At 42.5% G+C, this 15,619-nt stretch overlaps 1 protein-coding gene across 1 annotated transcript in view; it reads right to left on the reverse strand.

Annotated features, from left to right (window-relative positions):
* The window catches only part of TRPC5 (transient receptor potential cation channel subfamily C member 5), a 64,987-nt gene extending 52,766 nt beyond the window's left edge, over positions 1 to 12,221 (reverse strand). The window contains exon 1 of the mRNA XM_009977884.1: positions 11,844 to 12,221. Within this exon, the coding sequence (XP_009976186.1) occupies positions 11,844 to 12,221 (378 nt within the window). The remainder of the gene's footprint in view (positions 1 to 11,843) is intronic.
* Between the last annotated feature and the right edge of the window lie 3,398 nt (positions 12,222 to 15,619).

Below are 15,619 nucleotides of genomic sequence, written 5' to 3' on the forward strand. Positions count from 1 at the left end.
CAGCTTGCGTAACTTTTTGATACCACTATATGTTATAAAAGATTTTCCAATTGCCAGAACAATATTTTACTAAACCTCACTGGAAAACTTCAGATGAAACACAGAAATGGAAGCTTGGGTAACTTATTGAGCAAGGATTTCCTGTTTCTAGTTTGTTTTTCTGCGTGCAGCCCTATGGGGGAAGTGCCTATGCCATCCACAAGCACGGTAACAGGCACAGCCAATTTCTGTCATCCTGAAAGGAAGATTTTTGTACTACATCAATTTAGTGCAAGGCTCAGCGGTCAAAGGAGCTTTAGCAGTGACTGTGATTTTGTTCAGAATTGCAGTCCTGTGGTACTTCTAGCTGCAGCTCTATAAATAGAGAATGAGAGACAGAGTCAGTGTTGCTAGACTGCCAATCAGCCATGGCACCAGCCAAAGGGTCCTGAAAAAAAAAAATGCATATTGTGACTGGCAGGACCAATTGAATCCTCCTCCTTGCCTGAACCCATAAACAAATTCTTTCATTGACAGAACCCTATGGCCTTTTGTTTCCTTATGTGGGACTCTGGAAAAATGTTACATGCTTCTATAAATTTAAGCATTCATTTTAGGTGATGCAGTGGTGCTGCTTTCAATAACTGAGTATCTTAATCGGAGATGTCTTGAGAGGCATCTTGTATCAGAGCGATGACAGTATCTGTGTTAATAGGGAGGCTGTTTTTTCTCTGAAGAGCAATTCACTGAATGAAATGATGTAATTTAGTTAATGAAATATCATGAACAACACAAACTGATAACAAAAAAAAGTAATGTACTTTCAGGGCTTTTGTACTGGTTATGAACAAGTTCGTAACTCTGGCATAAAGCACACAGGGTTGTAGATGTACTTTTGGGCAAGCTCTGCTACTGTTATTCAAGTATTCCAGTGATCAATACAGATGTCTGGGAATATCCAGATGAAGAATAGTCTGCTTCTGGTCTAAAATCTGCAGTGACTTACATGCCTGTAAGGTCCCTCAGACTTTTAACTGCAAAATAGAGAAAATTAGTACCTTTTAGTGCCTCCTAGCAAGCCAAATGCTGATACAAGGTTACTAGATGGTACATGTTAACACTGAAATGGGTATCTTTGACTAAAAGATAGCATGATATAATGCATTACTACTGAAATAATGTGAAAAATTAGATTTGTGATACTTGTATAATCAAACTTCTTCCCCTGCAACCAATAAACAAAAGCAAAATACGTTAATCCAGACATATGTGCTCTAGATTCTTCAAGTTTTAATTTGGCTTCTTATGCATGTGTTTAAAAATGGAGACAGACCCAAGGGATTAGTTTTCAGAGCTAAACTGAAACCTAGTGCATTTGACAGTGGCAGAACTGCATCAGAGCTTGTTGTGTTCAGCCATGTGTTTAGGAAATGCAGCACAGCCAAAAAGGTTGTCAAAAGATGTCACCATTTGTGGTTGATGCCACATAACTACTTCTCTTTTGTTGGGAATTAAAAAAGGAATCCAGAGGGAAGCCTCCAGAAGGAAAGGATTTTGCAAATACGCATTTAAATGGCCTATGGCAACTTATTGCAGACAGAGCACTCTCTCTTCTAAGCCACTCTCCCTTTAGGATGCAGGTGGAGCAAATAAGATAAGGCACTTGATGAAATGAAGGGTGCAGGCAGTGTGGAGTTCATTCTCCAAGTGGCAGAGGGATGCTGTTAATGAGTTCGCTTGTGTTTGAACCTCTTGTATGTAAATGAAGTGCAGTCTTGAGGTCTGCTTTACCCTCTATTCCTGTGTCTTGCTCCAGCTAAGAACGACTGAATTCAGCAGGAAGAGGGGCTAGCGAGTGCCTACCCTAGTTTAGAGCAGTAAGACCAGTGTTGTGCCATGAGCAATTGCACCCTCTCCTGGTTATGACTTCTCATCTGTGTAAGAAGGGTTGAGAAGTTCACTGTAGCCACAACTTACATGCTATGTCACGTTATCTCTATGATATGACCAACTATCAAATTAATCTTGGTTTTATCATATGCTTACGTAGCCTGGGTCTACAGTTAAACTGTCCAGTTAAAATGAACAAGAGACAGAAGTTTGGGACTGTTACAAATCCAGGCTTTAAGGAAGCAGCTGGAGAAGGTGGCATAAAGGGACATCAGAACCTGGCTCGCAGCATGTTATGGGTCTACTAAAGCCTTGCCAAAATGCAGAGATTCCCTGGCTGCTTGCTAGGTCCATCTCCTGAGATCCTCTGATACCAACTTGGGTGGAAGTCTAGTATTGCTGACACGAGAGTAAATTGAATTGTCTCCTGAAGCTCAGCTAGGCAGAGTAGTTCATGTGTGCCTGAAGTTGGGTTTTCTCCCCATGTGGAAACATAAAATGCTGTTTGATTGTTTTTTTTCACATTTCTTCATTATCGTTTTAAGAATTATTCTGTGATAGGAGCAGCTGTTTTGGGAAAAAATAAAGACTAAACCCTAACAATTTTTGATGTTGTTTTTAAGTTTGAAAATGAATTTTGTTAAAGAGCTTTCTTAATCCAGTCCTGTAAATTTCTGAACTACACCAAAGGCCTTGAACGTCACAGTACCTTAGATATTTTTTCATTTTACGGATAAGCTTTCCCCTGACCTCAAACATGCTGAAATACGGTCCATGGTTAGCTGGAAATTTGCAGGCTCTGTCTTCAAGGCAATCTTTGTTTTATTATGGCTACTCTTTTTCTAATATTTTCCAAGATTTATTCTGGGAGGGAAGAGTTATCCAGTTTTTTAATTCATTTTATCTGGTCTCTGTATTTTCTAATCTTAGTGGTAACAAGGACACGATGTACCAATATAGGCTAATAACCATGCTATCTATAGCCTTTTATGTCATCTTTGTACATAGAATGTCCCTATTTCCTGTAATTTATTACTGTGTGCGGATGAGAGATGTTTCATTAAGTTTAGGTGAGGTAATATGTTGCTAACAGGGCTTGAAAAGGGAGGGCCTTTTGCTTGGGAGAGTGAGGTTGTGTTCCTATTCAATCACATTCCTTGGAAGAAAAAAAAAAAGAAGCAGCAGCCAGCCCAGTGCTGTATGATGCACAAAACACTTCTTGATGCTCACAAAGCAGGAGGCTGCGTTTCTCCCCATTTTGACTATTAAGCTGTGCTTTTGGTGGTGTTATACTAACCAAGAAGACACTATGGCTTCTGAAAAGACCTCAATTTGTGATAGCAGAGAAATGACAATCTAGACAGGTGGCAGGGTCTCACACGAGAATAAAATCTGCGTGGTCGTGATCTTCCTTTATTACCACTCAGGCAGTGACTTCCTTTGTTATTTCTAATGCTCAGTAGTTCAGAACATCTAGCCAGTGCTATGCCACTCATGCTTCAGAGACTGGCTCGAACTCATCTGTCTGCCTGAAGAGTATTTCAGAGGAGCACACAAGCCCTCTCGCGCTGCCGTGAATTCAGCACCGACGATGCATATCACCCTGAGCCTCTTGCAGGCTTGAGCGGTTTTCCAACGTGTTCTCCCAAGGCAATGACAGCACAGGCCTTGGATTACAGCATTCCCTGGCTGTAACAATGTGGAGACAAAGAGCGAGAATATTCCTCTCAGTTAATGCCCTTTTGATGCGCACACATGCACTGCTGTTGCCACCAGAAGACTACCCATCACAGGGCTAAACATGCCATAACAGTGCCATCCTACTTTGCAAACCCAAGCACAGCTCTGTTCAACAGCCAGATAAGGACTAGGGGACTCCTTCTAGACCATCCTGCAGTTCTTTATAGATCCAAGAGCTTTGTTTCCTTGGAAGATGTGTTGCAACTATTGCACCAGGCAGACTCTCTTGCATATTTGTACCAATGGATTTAGATAGCCATGTCAAAAGCCCCTTCTGGGTTTCAGAAGTCACACAAACCAGAGGCAAAAACATGTTTTGTGTGATGTAAGGGAGCAGCTAATGCTGTAATTAGGGCTTATGAGTAAAGGGTGGTGAGTAAACTAGGCACATTCATGGATGCTAGGGAGGTAATGGAATAAGTTTTTTTGAAACTTAGCACCTTAATCAAAAAATCTATAGAGAGACCAAAAGTTTACTTGTGTAAGAACACAAACAGGATATTCTTCCCCCTACAAATAGTTTGTTGCAGGCAGTCCACTCAGCTGGATCCCATGCACCCATCACTCCTGACTAAAAATACAGTGTGCAGAACGCAGGCAAGTGCTAAGCTTACTCCCACAAATTAATAAAGATAATTCCCCGGGAAGCATCTCTTATAACAGTGCATTCCCAACTTCTGCACCTGTCTGTATGTTAAATTACAAGCATGACATGTTTGTGCATGCTGTGATCAAGTTCTTGGCCTGACCTCACTGGCTCCCCTTGGAACTAATAACAGACTTTATGTTGGCCCAGGAGAAGGAGCCAGTGACTTATTTGCCACTGTCAGATGTCTGGTCGCTGGCACTGCAGCCTGTGAGCCCTAACCCCAGTGCTACTTGTTAGGTTTATTCGATATATCACCCGGGTTCCTCCTTTTACCTCACATCTCCTCCTCACAGATTTAAGATTATTTGGGGAGGAAGGCAGCAGGGAGGGAGGAAAGAAATTCCCAGTTAAATGTAATCATTAACTGAAGTGGTCTTTGATTTCTCTGTTGCTTAGTTTAATTAGATGGAATTCATTTCGAAGGCAGCCGCCAATGTCAAAGGCAAGTTAACTATAGCTGTGAATTATTACTGCATCAATAAAAATAATGAAAAGCTTGGATCCTAGCAGAGCCATTAGGCTTTGGAGCAGTAACAGCTAGTTTTCTGTTTTCACACACAATCTTCCTTCCTTATTGTGCCTTTCAAATATTTTCACACTGAGATCTGGTGGCCAGTTCAACTGCTTCTATTCTTCAGAACCTGCTCTTGCTCAGAGTGTATCTAACCAGGTTCAGCCTTCCTTTTTCAATTTGGACCTCTCCCATTAACATGAAAATGGCTCGTTTGAGTCATACCAAAGGGCACAGCATCTGTACAGCCTGTCACCCTCTCTGTTTCAGTGCTCAATAGCAAGAACGCACTGAGAACAGGTCATGCCTATAGACTTTCTTGATACATATGCCCAGGTTTCAGCAACACCTTCCTGAATTAGCTGAACTTTTTAAACTCAAGGAAGAACACAAATATTGCTGGTATGCAATGGTTAACACTGCCAAACGGCTACGCAGATCTCCCCGTGTCCATCCTCAGCTTACTGGTTAGGAGGTAGTGTTGCAAGGCTCAGCAATTTTAGCTGGGAAGTCCACAAATCTCTCCATCTTTAAAAGAAACACAAACCTTTTGCTGAAGGAGGCAGGGTAACACTTCTCACAGCTGCAAACCCCAGATCCTCTGGTCCTGCCACAGGGTACCTCTGTGCACTTTGCTTGCAGGTGAGGCAGATCCACAGTAACCACTCAGCCAGGGCATGAGGAACATCAGCTGCTTCTACAACTCTTCTCTTTCTAATGCCTGCAGAATCTAGCTTTTATGTCACAAGATACCTGACAACTGATCTGCTTCCGTGGACTTCAGAAGTCCTGTCAGTGACAGCACAGGGCTGACAACGCTAGCGATGAGCTTCTACAGCCAGTAAGTGACAGCAAGTCTGCGGAAATCAAGGGCTGTTGGTGGTAAGAGCTAAATTTTGCACTGGACTCTGCATACAGGACAAAACCCTCTGTCAGGAGGAAAATTAAGCTAAACCACATTGTATCAAGAAAGTTACTGGATTTGGGCAAGAATAAAATGGTTTAATGCGACATATAATTTCCGGTTCACAAAAGATTGTCTCTAGGCTGTTGATCTATGATATTTACGCAAAGATTAAGGCACGTTTTCACTCATCAGCTCATCAGCTGAGAGAGGATTTTTGAGGTCACGTTTTAAGTTCACTAATACTATCAAGTGCAGCAACCTTCCACCAGCAGGTATCTGAGGATTAGCAGCTAAGACTGAAAACTTGCCTTTCATTCTTTATAGATTCCTCTTCACAACCATATTCTTCCAGGGTTTATTTCTGTAAAGCTCGTTCTTTCGGAAGACATACGGATAGGTATCTGTTGAGATCTCATTGATTCAGAAGGCCTTTGGACCGTCGAAACAAACTGAATCACAGCCATAAATACTGAGATCTCTTTTCTTTTTATTCTCGTTATTGAGGAATTGCATTTGTAGTCCCATCTGTGAACCAGCTTAATCTGGAGCCATCTGCCATGAGCAAATTGCTAATTTTGGCAGATACCAGAGAGATGCTAGTATCATCCTTATGTAAACATTTGATGTCAGCTCTGATTGTTGTGAAGAAAACAGCTACCCGTAAAGGTGCTTATGGCTACACCATGAACATGTAGTAGCTCAGATGACTGATTACAGCTTCTTAAAGAACGGGAGGAGGGCTCAGCAGTCAGCACAGACTGCGTCTGTTGTGCTGCAAACACATCCACTGTAGCAAGGCGAAAAAACGATGCGAGATCTGTGCAAACTGACAGCGCTACCCTGTGAGCTATGATGCACGTTCAGTAGAGAACCGAGACCACTTCACAAAATTCACACAAGAGGCCATTAAGAAGATGCCCCTGAAGACCTCATCTGGAGTCAAAGGGAAAATTTGTACTGATTTCAGCAGGCTTCAAACTGTCTGGAAGTACAACTATTACTAATGATAAATTGTAAGTGAATCAAGTATGTAGGAAAATGTGAATTTTCAGACACATATTTCCTGCTCTTTGCTGGTGCAGTTTAGGTACAGACTCCAGCCTGGCTGAAAACATAACCCACTATATTGATATTTGTATAGTAAAAAAAATTCTGATACGACTTTTAGGAAAAAAATGCCAAAACTCAAAAGATCCAATAGGTTGGGAGACAGAAGATTTTATTGGAAAAGAGAATTTGTTCCAACAGGCTTCATATACACATTGCCTTGCTCCTGTGGTAGTACTGAATCAAAAAAATGAGAGAAGTAATTTCAAGTTCTCTGTTAATTCCAATCCCATAGGACCCCAGCCAGATCTCTGCTTTTGACGTGTACCTATAGAATAGTACAAAAAGTCTTGTTTTGCCATTGTATGTATTGGACCTGTCCTGTGCACAGACAACCTGGCAGCTCAACATTCCTACCCCAAAAGAGATGAGCCACTTGATTCAACAAGTCTGAGCCAAAGTCAACCCTGCTTGTGTGTGTGCTGATTTTTACTGTTTCTAACCTATCCCCACTCCTTCTGATGATTATTCAGTGGTCTGTCGTCTTATTTGGAAAACATGACACTCATTGTGTGGAAGACCTGAGTAGGATTGCCATGCCAAGCAGGCTGCAGCACACCTGTACCGCATCAGCCTCTTCACTGTCCTGAAAAGCAACCAGTAACTATCAAAGCACCAGATAAGGCTCGCTTTGATTTCCTGGAGAACACATACTCACTGACTACTAATCTCCACAGGAAAAGCAACACTTGCATACCCTCCAGGTTCCATGAATATTAGTTTGTTCTGTTGTTCCTCTTAATATACATGAACAGGCTCCTTGCTTTCCAAATGTCTGTCATCTATTTGGGGAAAAACAAACTATCCTATGATTCAAGTGACCAATCAGCAATACAAAGTGACTGGCCAAAGCCAGCTATGGTTTAAAAAAAAAAGCTGGGAGGATTAATTGGAGTAAATTACGTCACATTTAGAAATAACAAATGAATTTGTAAAAACCACAGAACTAGAAAAGCTCTTTTGTTACTTAATCTATTTTGAGTAGATAATTGAATTTTCCTTTATTTCCCTGACAATTCAGCTCTTCGTGCTGTGCCAGATCCAGACCACGTCCCGCTGGGGTCAGCAAAGCTCCTACCCACACTAGGATGGGTGGGCAGGGCTGTCACGGTGTGCAGCATCACGTGCTCTGCACGCAGGCATCTTCCATTGCACTTTGGACCACACTTGCACGCTGACAGTAAAAAAAAAAAGTCTGAGTGTACCTCAGAGCATGGTGTGGCATATTTGAGGAGAGGTTAGCTCTGATCTGAAGAAGAGAATGGGTCATTTAAAGCCTGGGCTTTACTCTTTGCTCGGAGTGAAGCACACCAGCACACGTCTATGGTCTTCACGTGGTGGCAAAAGTAAGACATTTGCACCATGATGATTGTCTCACTGAATCCAAAATCTCCCACAAGTGACAGTATCTTTCAGAAGAGCTGTAACTTTATTAGCCATGGAGTTATTCTGGCTGGACCTGGTGAAGCATTCTCCCCAGCTTTATCAAGAGACTCTCAGAGCAGTACACAAAACCGTGGCTGGAAGTTGTCAGGACTGGGCAGAACAGATTTTAGGAGAAACGTTAAGTTCTTAAAATAGCCTGTGAACCTTGCCTGGACACAAACCTAAAAGGAAATACATCTACTCGAACACAGCACCGTTCAGCACACTCATCTATCATGTGCCTTGCAGCAGCCTCTAGCAAGAGGTGGTTCATGCTCCCGGCTCCCATACGCTCCACATGTAAACAGAGTAATTTCTTCCTCTCCCGAGACACCCCTTACACGCACGGCTGCAGTGCGGAGAAGCGTGTTGTTATAGTTACTGGCTATGACTTACCCCTGCCATTGTCATGGTATTTTCAGTAAATGGCGCTTAAACAGCAGTCTAGCAAAGGTTTGCAGAGTAATGACTGCCTGCCTTCACTTAATAACAGGACACGGGCATCTCTGCCGCCCAGTCTTTTCATCCGTTTCTCCCTGTCCCTTACATCGTCAATGAGACTCTGATTCTTTTACATAAGGAACATGACAAAGGTCACTTCTTATAGTTGAACGTGGTTTTTTTTACTTCTGCTCCCTGGAAAGGTCATAATACAGAGGAGAAGCAGAGCTCTTCCCCTTGGGCAGCTCTCGAGACAGGTATGGAGCACCCAGGACACATCACCTTTTAGAAACCGTGGCTGGGGAGCAAAACTGGTTTGCAGGTCAAGTCTGTATAAGGGGCCATGGTTTTCTACCTTGTCTTGAGTGTATCTTTTGCTAACCAGATACAGTGACTGCAACCCCACAAGAGGCTGAAGTAATGCAACCTGTAACGTTTTCCGTCAGGATGGTGGTACGATGATAAGGTTGTGGGAATGAGTGAAGATACGTGCTCATAAAATGGATTATGCTGCATGATGCTATTCAGCTGCTTTTGAGACGCAAAGACAACAATTAACTGAGCTGATGTGAACAGACGCAAATAGCAACAGCTCTTCATGCCTGGCAGTTGGAGAAATGAGACTTTGGTACAGAGTCAAATAATAACCTCTGAGAGGCAGACAGCAGGAAAATGGGAACTAACAGGTTTTCACAGACCCCGGGCTCAGATGAATAAAGACCATGTATGGAACATTTAAGAGAGAGCAAGCAGAAGATGCTGCTTCTGCACCTTTGCCCAGAGTGCAGCAAAGACAGAGAGCCCCTACCTGGAAACAGGCTGCTGCTACACGCGAGTCAAGGCGCTGCCTTCACACAGGGTCGTTCAGGCAGACTGAACCTTGTGTACAATTAATGAACAGATCATACTAAACCTTATATACAAGAAGTGTTGTGACACTATCTTACAAATTTCTCAGCCAGGCAGAAACCATTCCATGAAGTGTGGATTTTTGTTACTACTCAACCGAAAAAGCAGGTTTTCTATATGTTTTGGAACATATACGTAGCTGATTAGGACAAAGCTGTGCTGATCTGATTTGTCAGGTGCTTTTTGTGAAAGCAATTAGGTATGGCATTCCCAAAGGACTCTCTGAGAAAGGGTCCAGCACAGATAATTACTGAACATATATCAATACTGCTGTGGAATTAGCATCAGGAACTTGTGTTCAGAAACCCTTCCTATATTAGCTTTGTGATTTGACAAGCTAATCGACTTTGTCCCAGTTTTGCTTAACTAAGCGCTTCTTTCCATTTAATGTTATATCACTGTACATGAAATAAATGTTAATTACCATCACTGCATGAACAATCAGTGAAAATGCTGAAATGGAAGTCCAGTCCTGCTACCCTCTACTGCCAAATGCTTCCTGAGATCTACAGAAGAGCCTGAACCACAGCCAGGGAAGTTAATCCGAGTTTGTACCTAGGATCTTGCATCAAGCCAGTACTAGTCTAAAACGTACTGATGAAATCTGGTCTTGTAACAAACCTTGTAAATAAAGCTGAAACTGGCACTGCATCTCTTCTCCCACACACATGTTCTCCTTCAAGTTGTAAAACTTCGCAGCAGATACAAACCTAGCTACAGAAGGATAGCTGCACACTGGCAGAGAGAGAAAGAAAAATGAAACAAATCTACTATGAAATGTGTCACTGAACCAGAAACGTTGGAGCTGAATTTCAGCTGCAATAAATTAACCTCATTTCATGGACCTCTGTCTCTGTCCAGTTAAACCAGCAAGGCCGTGAGTTTGAGTGGACGCAAGTTTCAGTATTCAAGAGCTCTTAGAGAAACCCACATGAATCCCATCACTTGCTTTCCATGACATTTCAGGAGAAACTTGTCATTAACCTGCAATTACTGGCAGTTCCTCATGCTAGTGAAAAAAGCTTTTCTTCTGTTCTACTTTCTGTCCTGTTGGCCTAGATGATGGTCAAACTTTCTAGAAGACCAAGAAAAAAAATGTCTCATTCTCCATGTATGGTCTGTAGTTTGCTACTTACATTTTGTCAGACTAAAGCCTAGTATTAACATTTCAATTTTTAGGTCTGATAGAAGAGATTCTTCATCTCTCTAATGCATAAACCACACATTAGAATCACATTGCTACAGCATGCAGAACGCTGCCGTTTCTAAGTATTAAGCAGAGCACTCTTGAATGTTCCCAGGGTTGATATTTATTGTTTGCTTTGGCTACATAAAATTGAAAACATTTTCTTCCATGATTGACTGGTATTAATTGTTTTCTTCTTTCACACACAGAGAGATGTGTTCAAGTAGACTTCAAAACAAGGCTTGATATATAAGGATTATCCGAGTTTTGAATGTTCCTTTCTAGGCAGTGAACATGCAAAAATTGTCTGTGGTCAGTAATGTATATAAACTATTCGAGTTATTGGCAGTAGTACTTGCAAATGAAAAGAAGCAAAAAAGGAAAAAAAGAAACGTTAGGGACAGTGTGATATGTGACACTTGAAGTGACAGGATTCTGACTTTGTGGGTGTTCACAAAGATCCTCATGTACCTTACTGATGGCTTCATAGCTAAGGATCCTTCCTACAAGTCCTAGCTGCTCGCTGCTCAGATATATAGCAGCTTATCTCGTGCTGTAACGTTATGTGCTGCCTCAGCATTTCTGAGCTGCAGCTCTCTGGAGATGGAGACCGAGATGATACGTCTGTACTATGGCTAAGTACTGAAACCCAGCAGATTGTTTGCTTGCGTACGGTTATTTATAAGCTTGTGTGTTTTTAGGATTTACTTATGAAAAGCAATTCCACTTAATAGCAGTACAACAGCACGGCAATAGTTCATATTTATAGATTGTAATATAATTTCAGTCAGCCTCAAATTCCTTTACAAAGTGCGCGTCTATAAATCAACCTATAAATCAGTACGTTCACAACCACCGTACGGCTGAAAAGAACACTGAGGGACACTGAAAATGCTGAGTATTTAAGTCAGGCAGAACGTGGTTGCTCAGTCTGGAAAGTTATCATCCAAACAGGACTGCCCACGTCTGCTCCGGGCATTTAAGGCAACGGACCTACATTAAAGACTTTGTTTATGACTCCTGCACAGCACCTCTCCCTGCAGTACTACTTCTTAACGCAGGACAATAGCTTGAAACTGAACTGCAACACTCGACTAACCTGTTTTTCACCACTCGGCTTCCTGTAATTCAGCAGCAGCTCCACAGCTCCCACCACCTCTTTCCGTATTGCATACAGCAGAGCATCTCCCACATACACACTGTGGCTCAAGAGCAGCTCCATGATCTCCAGATTTTCATTCTCTATGGCTATTAAAAGGGCACTGCGACCAAGAGGATCCATACAGTTAATGTTGATGTTGTAGTAGATCTCTGCCTCTTGCAAGGCATGTTTCACGCTGGCATAGTCCCCCTTCTCCACGGCGCTGAGGTAGGCCTTCTCTTCCGCTGAGAGCTCTGCCTCCGCTCGCACGATCTGCAACGGGATCCGGTCTCTGTACGGTGAATAGTTTACCTTTTTGTAGTATAGCTGGGCCATTGTTCATAGTGACCGGGCAACCTATGGGGGAAGAAGCAGCACGTGTTAAGTGACAAAACAGACGAGCAACCTCCATCTGCTCCTCACAAGGGACAAACTTCCAAAAGTCCATCGTGGTAAAAGCTTCCGATTCCTTTTTAAGCTGTTTTATTCTCAACACAGTGACTGTAACACCCCCTGAGCAACCTCACATTAAAAGGCTACCTGAAAAAATAAAGGTTACACTGCTGCTCAGAAGAGGAATGCAGAATGACAGACACTCAGGGTATTTTAAAATCTGGTTTAAACACTGTGCCATTGATTTCTTTTATCTGGTCAGAAGCATGATCTTGTTGTTTATGGATAATCTATTGCATGTGCAAGTAGATGGATTTCTCCTCTTTATTTCCCACTCAACGTTTTTTCACTTCCCTCCTTTTTCACTGCTGAGCCAGGTCCTCAGCATCTCTGAACTGTCAGTGATGGGAGCTGCTAATTTACACCCTCCTACTTAAAGTAATAAGATTTACTTTGATTATTTTTGCTGCTTCTCTGCTACCATCTCTTAAAATAGGTTTTTATTTTTCCCTAATGTTTACTGTTTGACTAGGTCACGGTTTTATTTTTAAAGCTTGCATGTTTTTAAATGTATTTTCTCACTCTCCACATTTATAAATAGGACCTAAAGACAGGCTGATGTAGAAAGCCACCACTCTTGCTCTCCAGAGACAGGGATGTTGCTTAGGGTCTAGGAAAATGAGAAGTAAATCCTGCCCCAGAACAAGTAGCAAACTTCATAATTACTGTTCCTCCCCACAGCTCGAAGAGCCTAGCAGGTGACTGAAGTTGTAGGAAACATAGGCTGGGCAGGTATTCACATAGAAGGAAAAAAAAAGGATCTATGCTCATCTACCTCTGTTTGGCATCGACAAACCACACCAAATCAGGACCAGGGGACACCAGCAGCTATAACTAATTGGATGACTTATTCCACCTCCTTGCCCAAAGCTCAATGGTTTCCTACAGCAAATTAGCCAGAGTTTTGCTCCATTTTAGTGCTCTATCCAGGGGAAAGAGGAGGTTTTGGTAAAGAGACAATGAGAAGGAGGATCTCGTGGTTCAGGTGCCGAACCAGGAGCGAGACGTCATGGGTTCTGTTATTACCATCCCACTGCATGCCATGAGGCAACCGTCTTCAGCGGAGCCAATTTGCGTTTTGCCTTCAGCTCCAGTGCAATGGGCCCAGTGTGGCGGGAGTGGGTGGATCTGAGCTCCAGCCCAGCTGACACTGCAAAACAGTGGGTGGCTGTAGCATACCGCAAAGTTACATCTGCGAATTTCCTGGGGAGCCAGGGAGCTTGTAACGACGCGTTTGGCATCTCAACAAATGTGCTTAGCATCCTGGTTTTCTACAAGGAGGAGAAAAGTTTTTGGTTGTTACACTTCCAGAGAAATTGCTACATTTCCCTCTGCACATATGCTTCAACCAGAAGACACACACACAAAGGCGTTAGAGGCAAAGGACCTATGATCTGAATAGAAACCATCATAAATATATTGGCTTATTTTCTACAGAAATGTTAGGCCACTAAAGCTTTTAGAACTAAGGAACAATCTCGAGTGACTTAGGAGCTTGAGGTCTCAATAAACTACAGGTATAACCAACTACTCTGATTTTCAAAAGGACTAAGGATCACAGGTCATTTTTCAGATTTTGTTTTTGAAAACGTTATCCCTGCGGGGTCCAGCCAATTCCCACTGAAATGCTGACAAGACACAAAAGGATGCAGAACAGGTCTGATAACAAGCAAGGACAAAAGAGATCTTTGGGAAAGTAAGGATAAGCCCAAATGGGAAGAGAAATTTTGTCCTCGTGTGACAATCCAGCTCACAGGAGCAGAGAACGCCAACCAGTGGGACTGGTGGCAGAGGACAGCAGCCACTGTGTGGAGGTTTCCATGGCGAATCCATTTGCTCCAAAAAACCTGAGGGATTCTGGTGAGAAGTACAGCTACTAAAGTGGAACTGGATATTTTTCACTGCTCTTCAGTTTAATTGAATGTTTTGTAGATGGTGAGTAACATTTGCAATGAGTTATAACAAATGTCACCTTATGAAACATCATGCCAGAATTGGATCCCTTTCCTTTCCAACAATTTTGTAGAAAGAAAAGAAAGCTTCAGATATCTTAACTTCTCAGTGAGATCCCATCTCCCAGTACAACCCCAGTCCAAGAAAGCATTTTGTTATTACTTCAAGCACTTAAGAAGCTGCAATAAAACCAAACAGGAGAGACTCATAAAATGAATGATTTGTCCTGAATTTTTCTCATGCCATCGTTCACCTAGCCTAACAAACAGACACTCTTGACTGGCTTTGGAAATGACAGCATGCAGTATCAAAACAAATACATGTCTGCCTGGATTACATGGAAGATTTCAGCAAAACGGCCCCGCAGCCTGAGATCCAGCACAATTACAGATGGACCTTCCAAACCTGATGTCTTTCTCTTCCAAAACTGGCTAACAGAGCATCAGTCAAACACGTGGATGGAACGAATGAGCCCAAGGATCACTGCTCTCTAGCTGTCTCTTCCCAACACCACCAGTCTCCTGGAGGCAGCATCTCTCGGTGAAGGAAAGAGACAATGCTGGTAGACCATAGACTACTTGTCTGTCTCAGAGTGGTACTGTCTCCTGTTTAACAGTTAAAAAATGACAAAAATATTGATTAAATCGAGGTAAAAAAAGGGATAGGCAATGCATAGGTGCTTAGAGAGGAGAAACAATGAAGTACTTGAAAGGTAGTGAAAATAGAAACATTCACATTACAATTTTGGAATCTGTGCAGAGAGCCTGAAAACGCAGGTCTTCCATATGAATTCTCTTCATAGAGTGGCATTTTCTGCTACTTGAGTTAATATTTGGGGCAAGGAACATTTTTCCCAGACTATGCCTGATTGCAGATGCATCAGACAATACCCAACGACTGGCTAATGCAATGGTGATGCCTGCAGCACAAACAGGTGTAGAAAAACTGAGAACCACACAACAAACTATGCAAAGTCAGGGGAAGAGGACTTACCACTCAATTTGGACTCTATCACCTCTCTCCAGTTGGGACGTCTTTCTGCCTGAACTATTAGTTCAAATCTTCAAGCCATTTCAGCCTGACACCACTTCTATGTTGCCTGGCACAGAAACGAGAGCTTTAGCCTCTGAAAAGCAGCCACACTTGGCAGAAACAGCTTGTCTGGGTTGGAGAAGGAAGGTTTCCAGCCACACTACTTTGTCTAATAACACCAAATGGTTTTTCTATCCCTGCAAAAATTTGCCTGCGTCTTCCAGCACTCAGTTCAGACGCCATCTATCCCCTGCATCAACAAGGCCATTTTTTTTCACTCTGAAGAGTGAAATGGC

The sequence above is a fragment of the Tauraco erythrolophus genome, chromosome 13, assembly GCF_009769465.1.
Source record: "Tauraco erythrolophus isolate bTauEry1 chromosome 13, bTauEry1.pri, whole genome shotgun sequence".
Classification (NCBI taxonomy): domain Eukaryota; kingdom Metazoa; phylum Chordata; class Aves; order Musophagiformes; family Musophagidae; genus Tauraco; species Tauraco erythrolophus.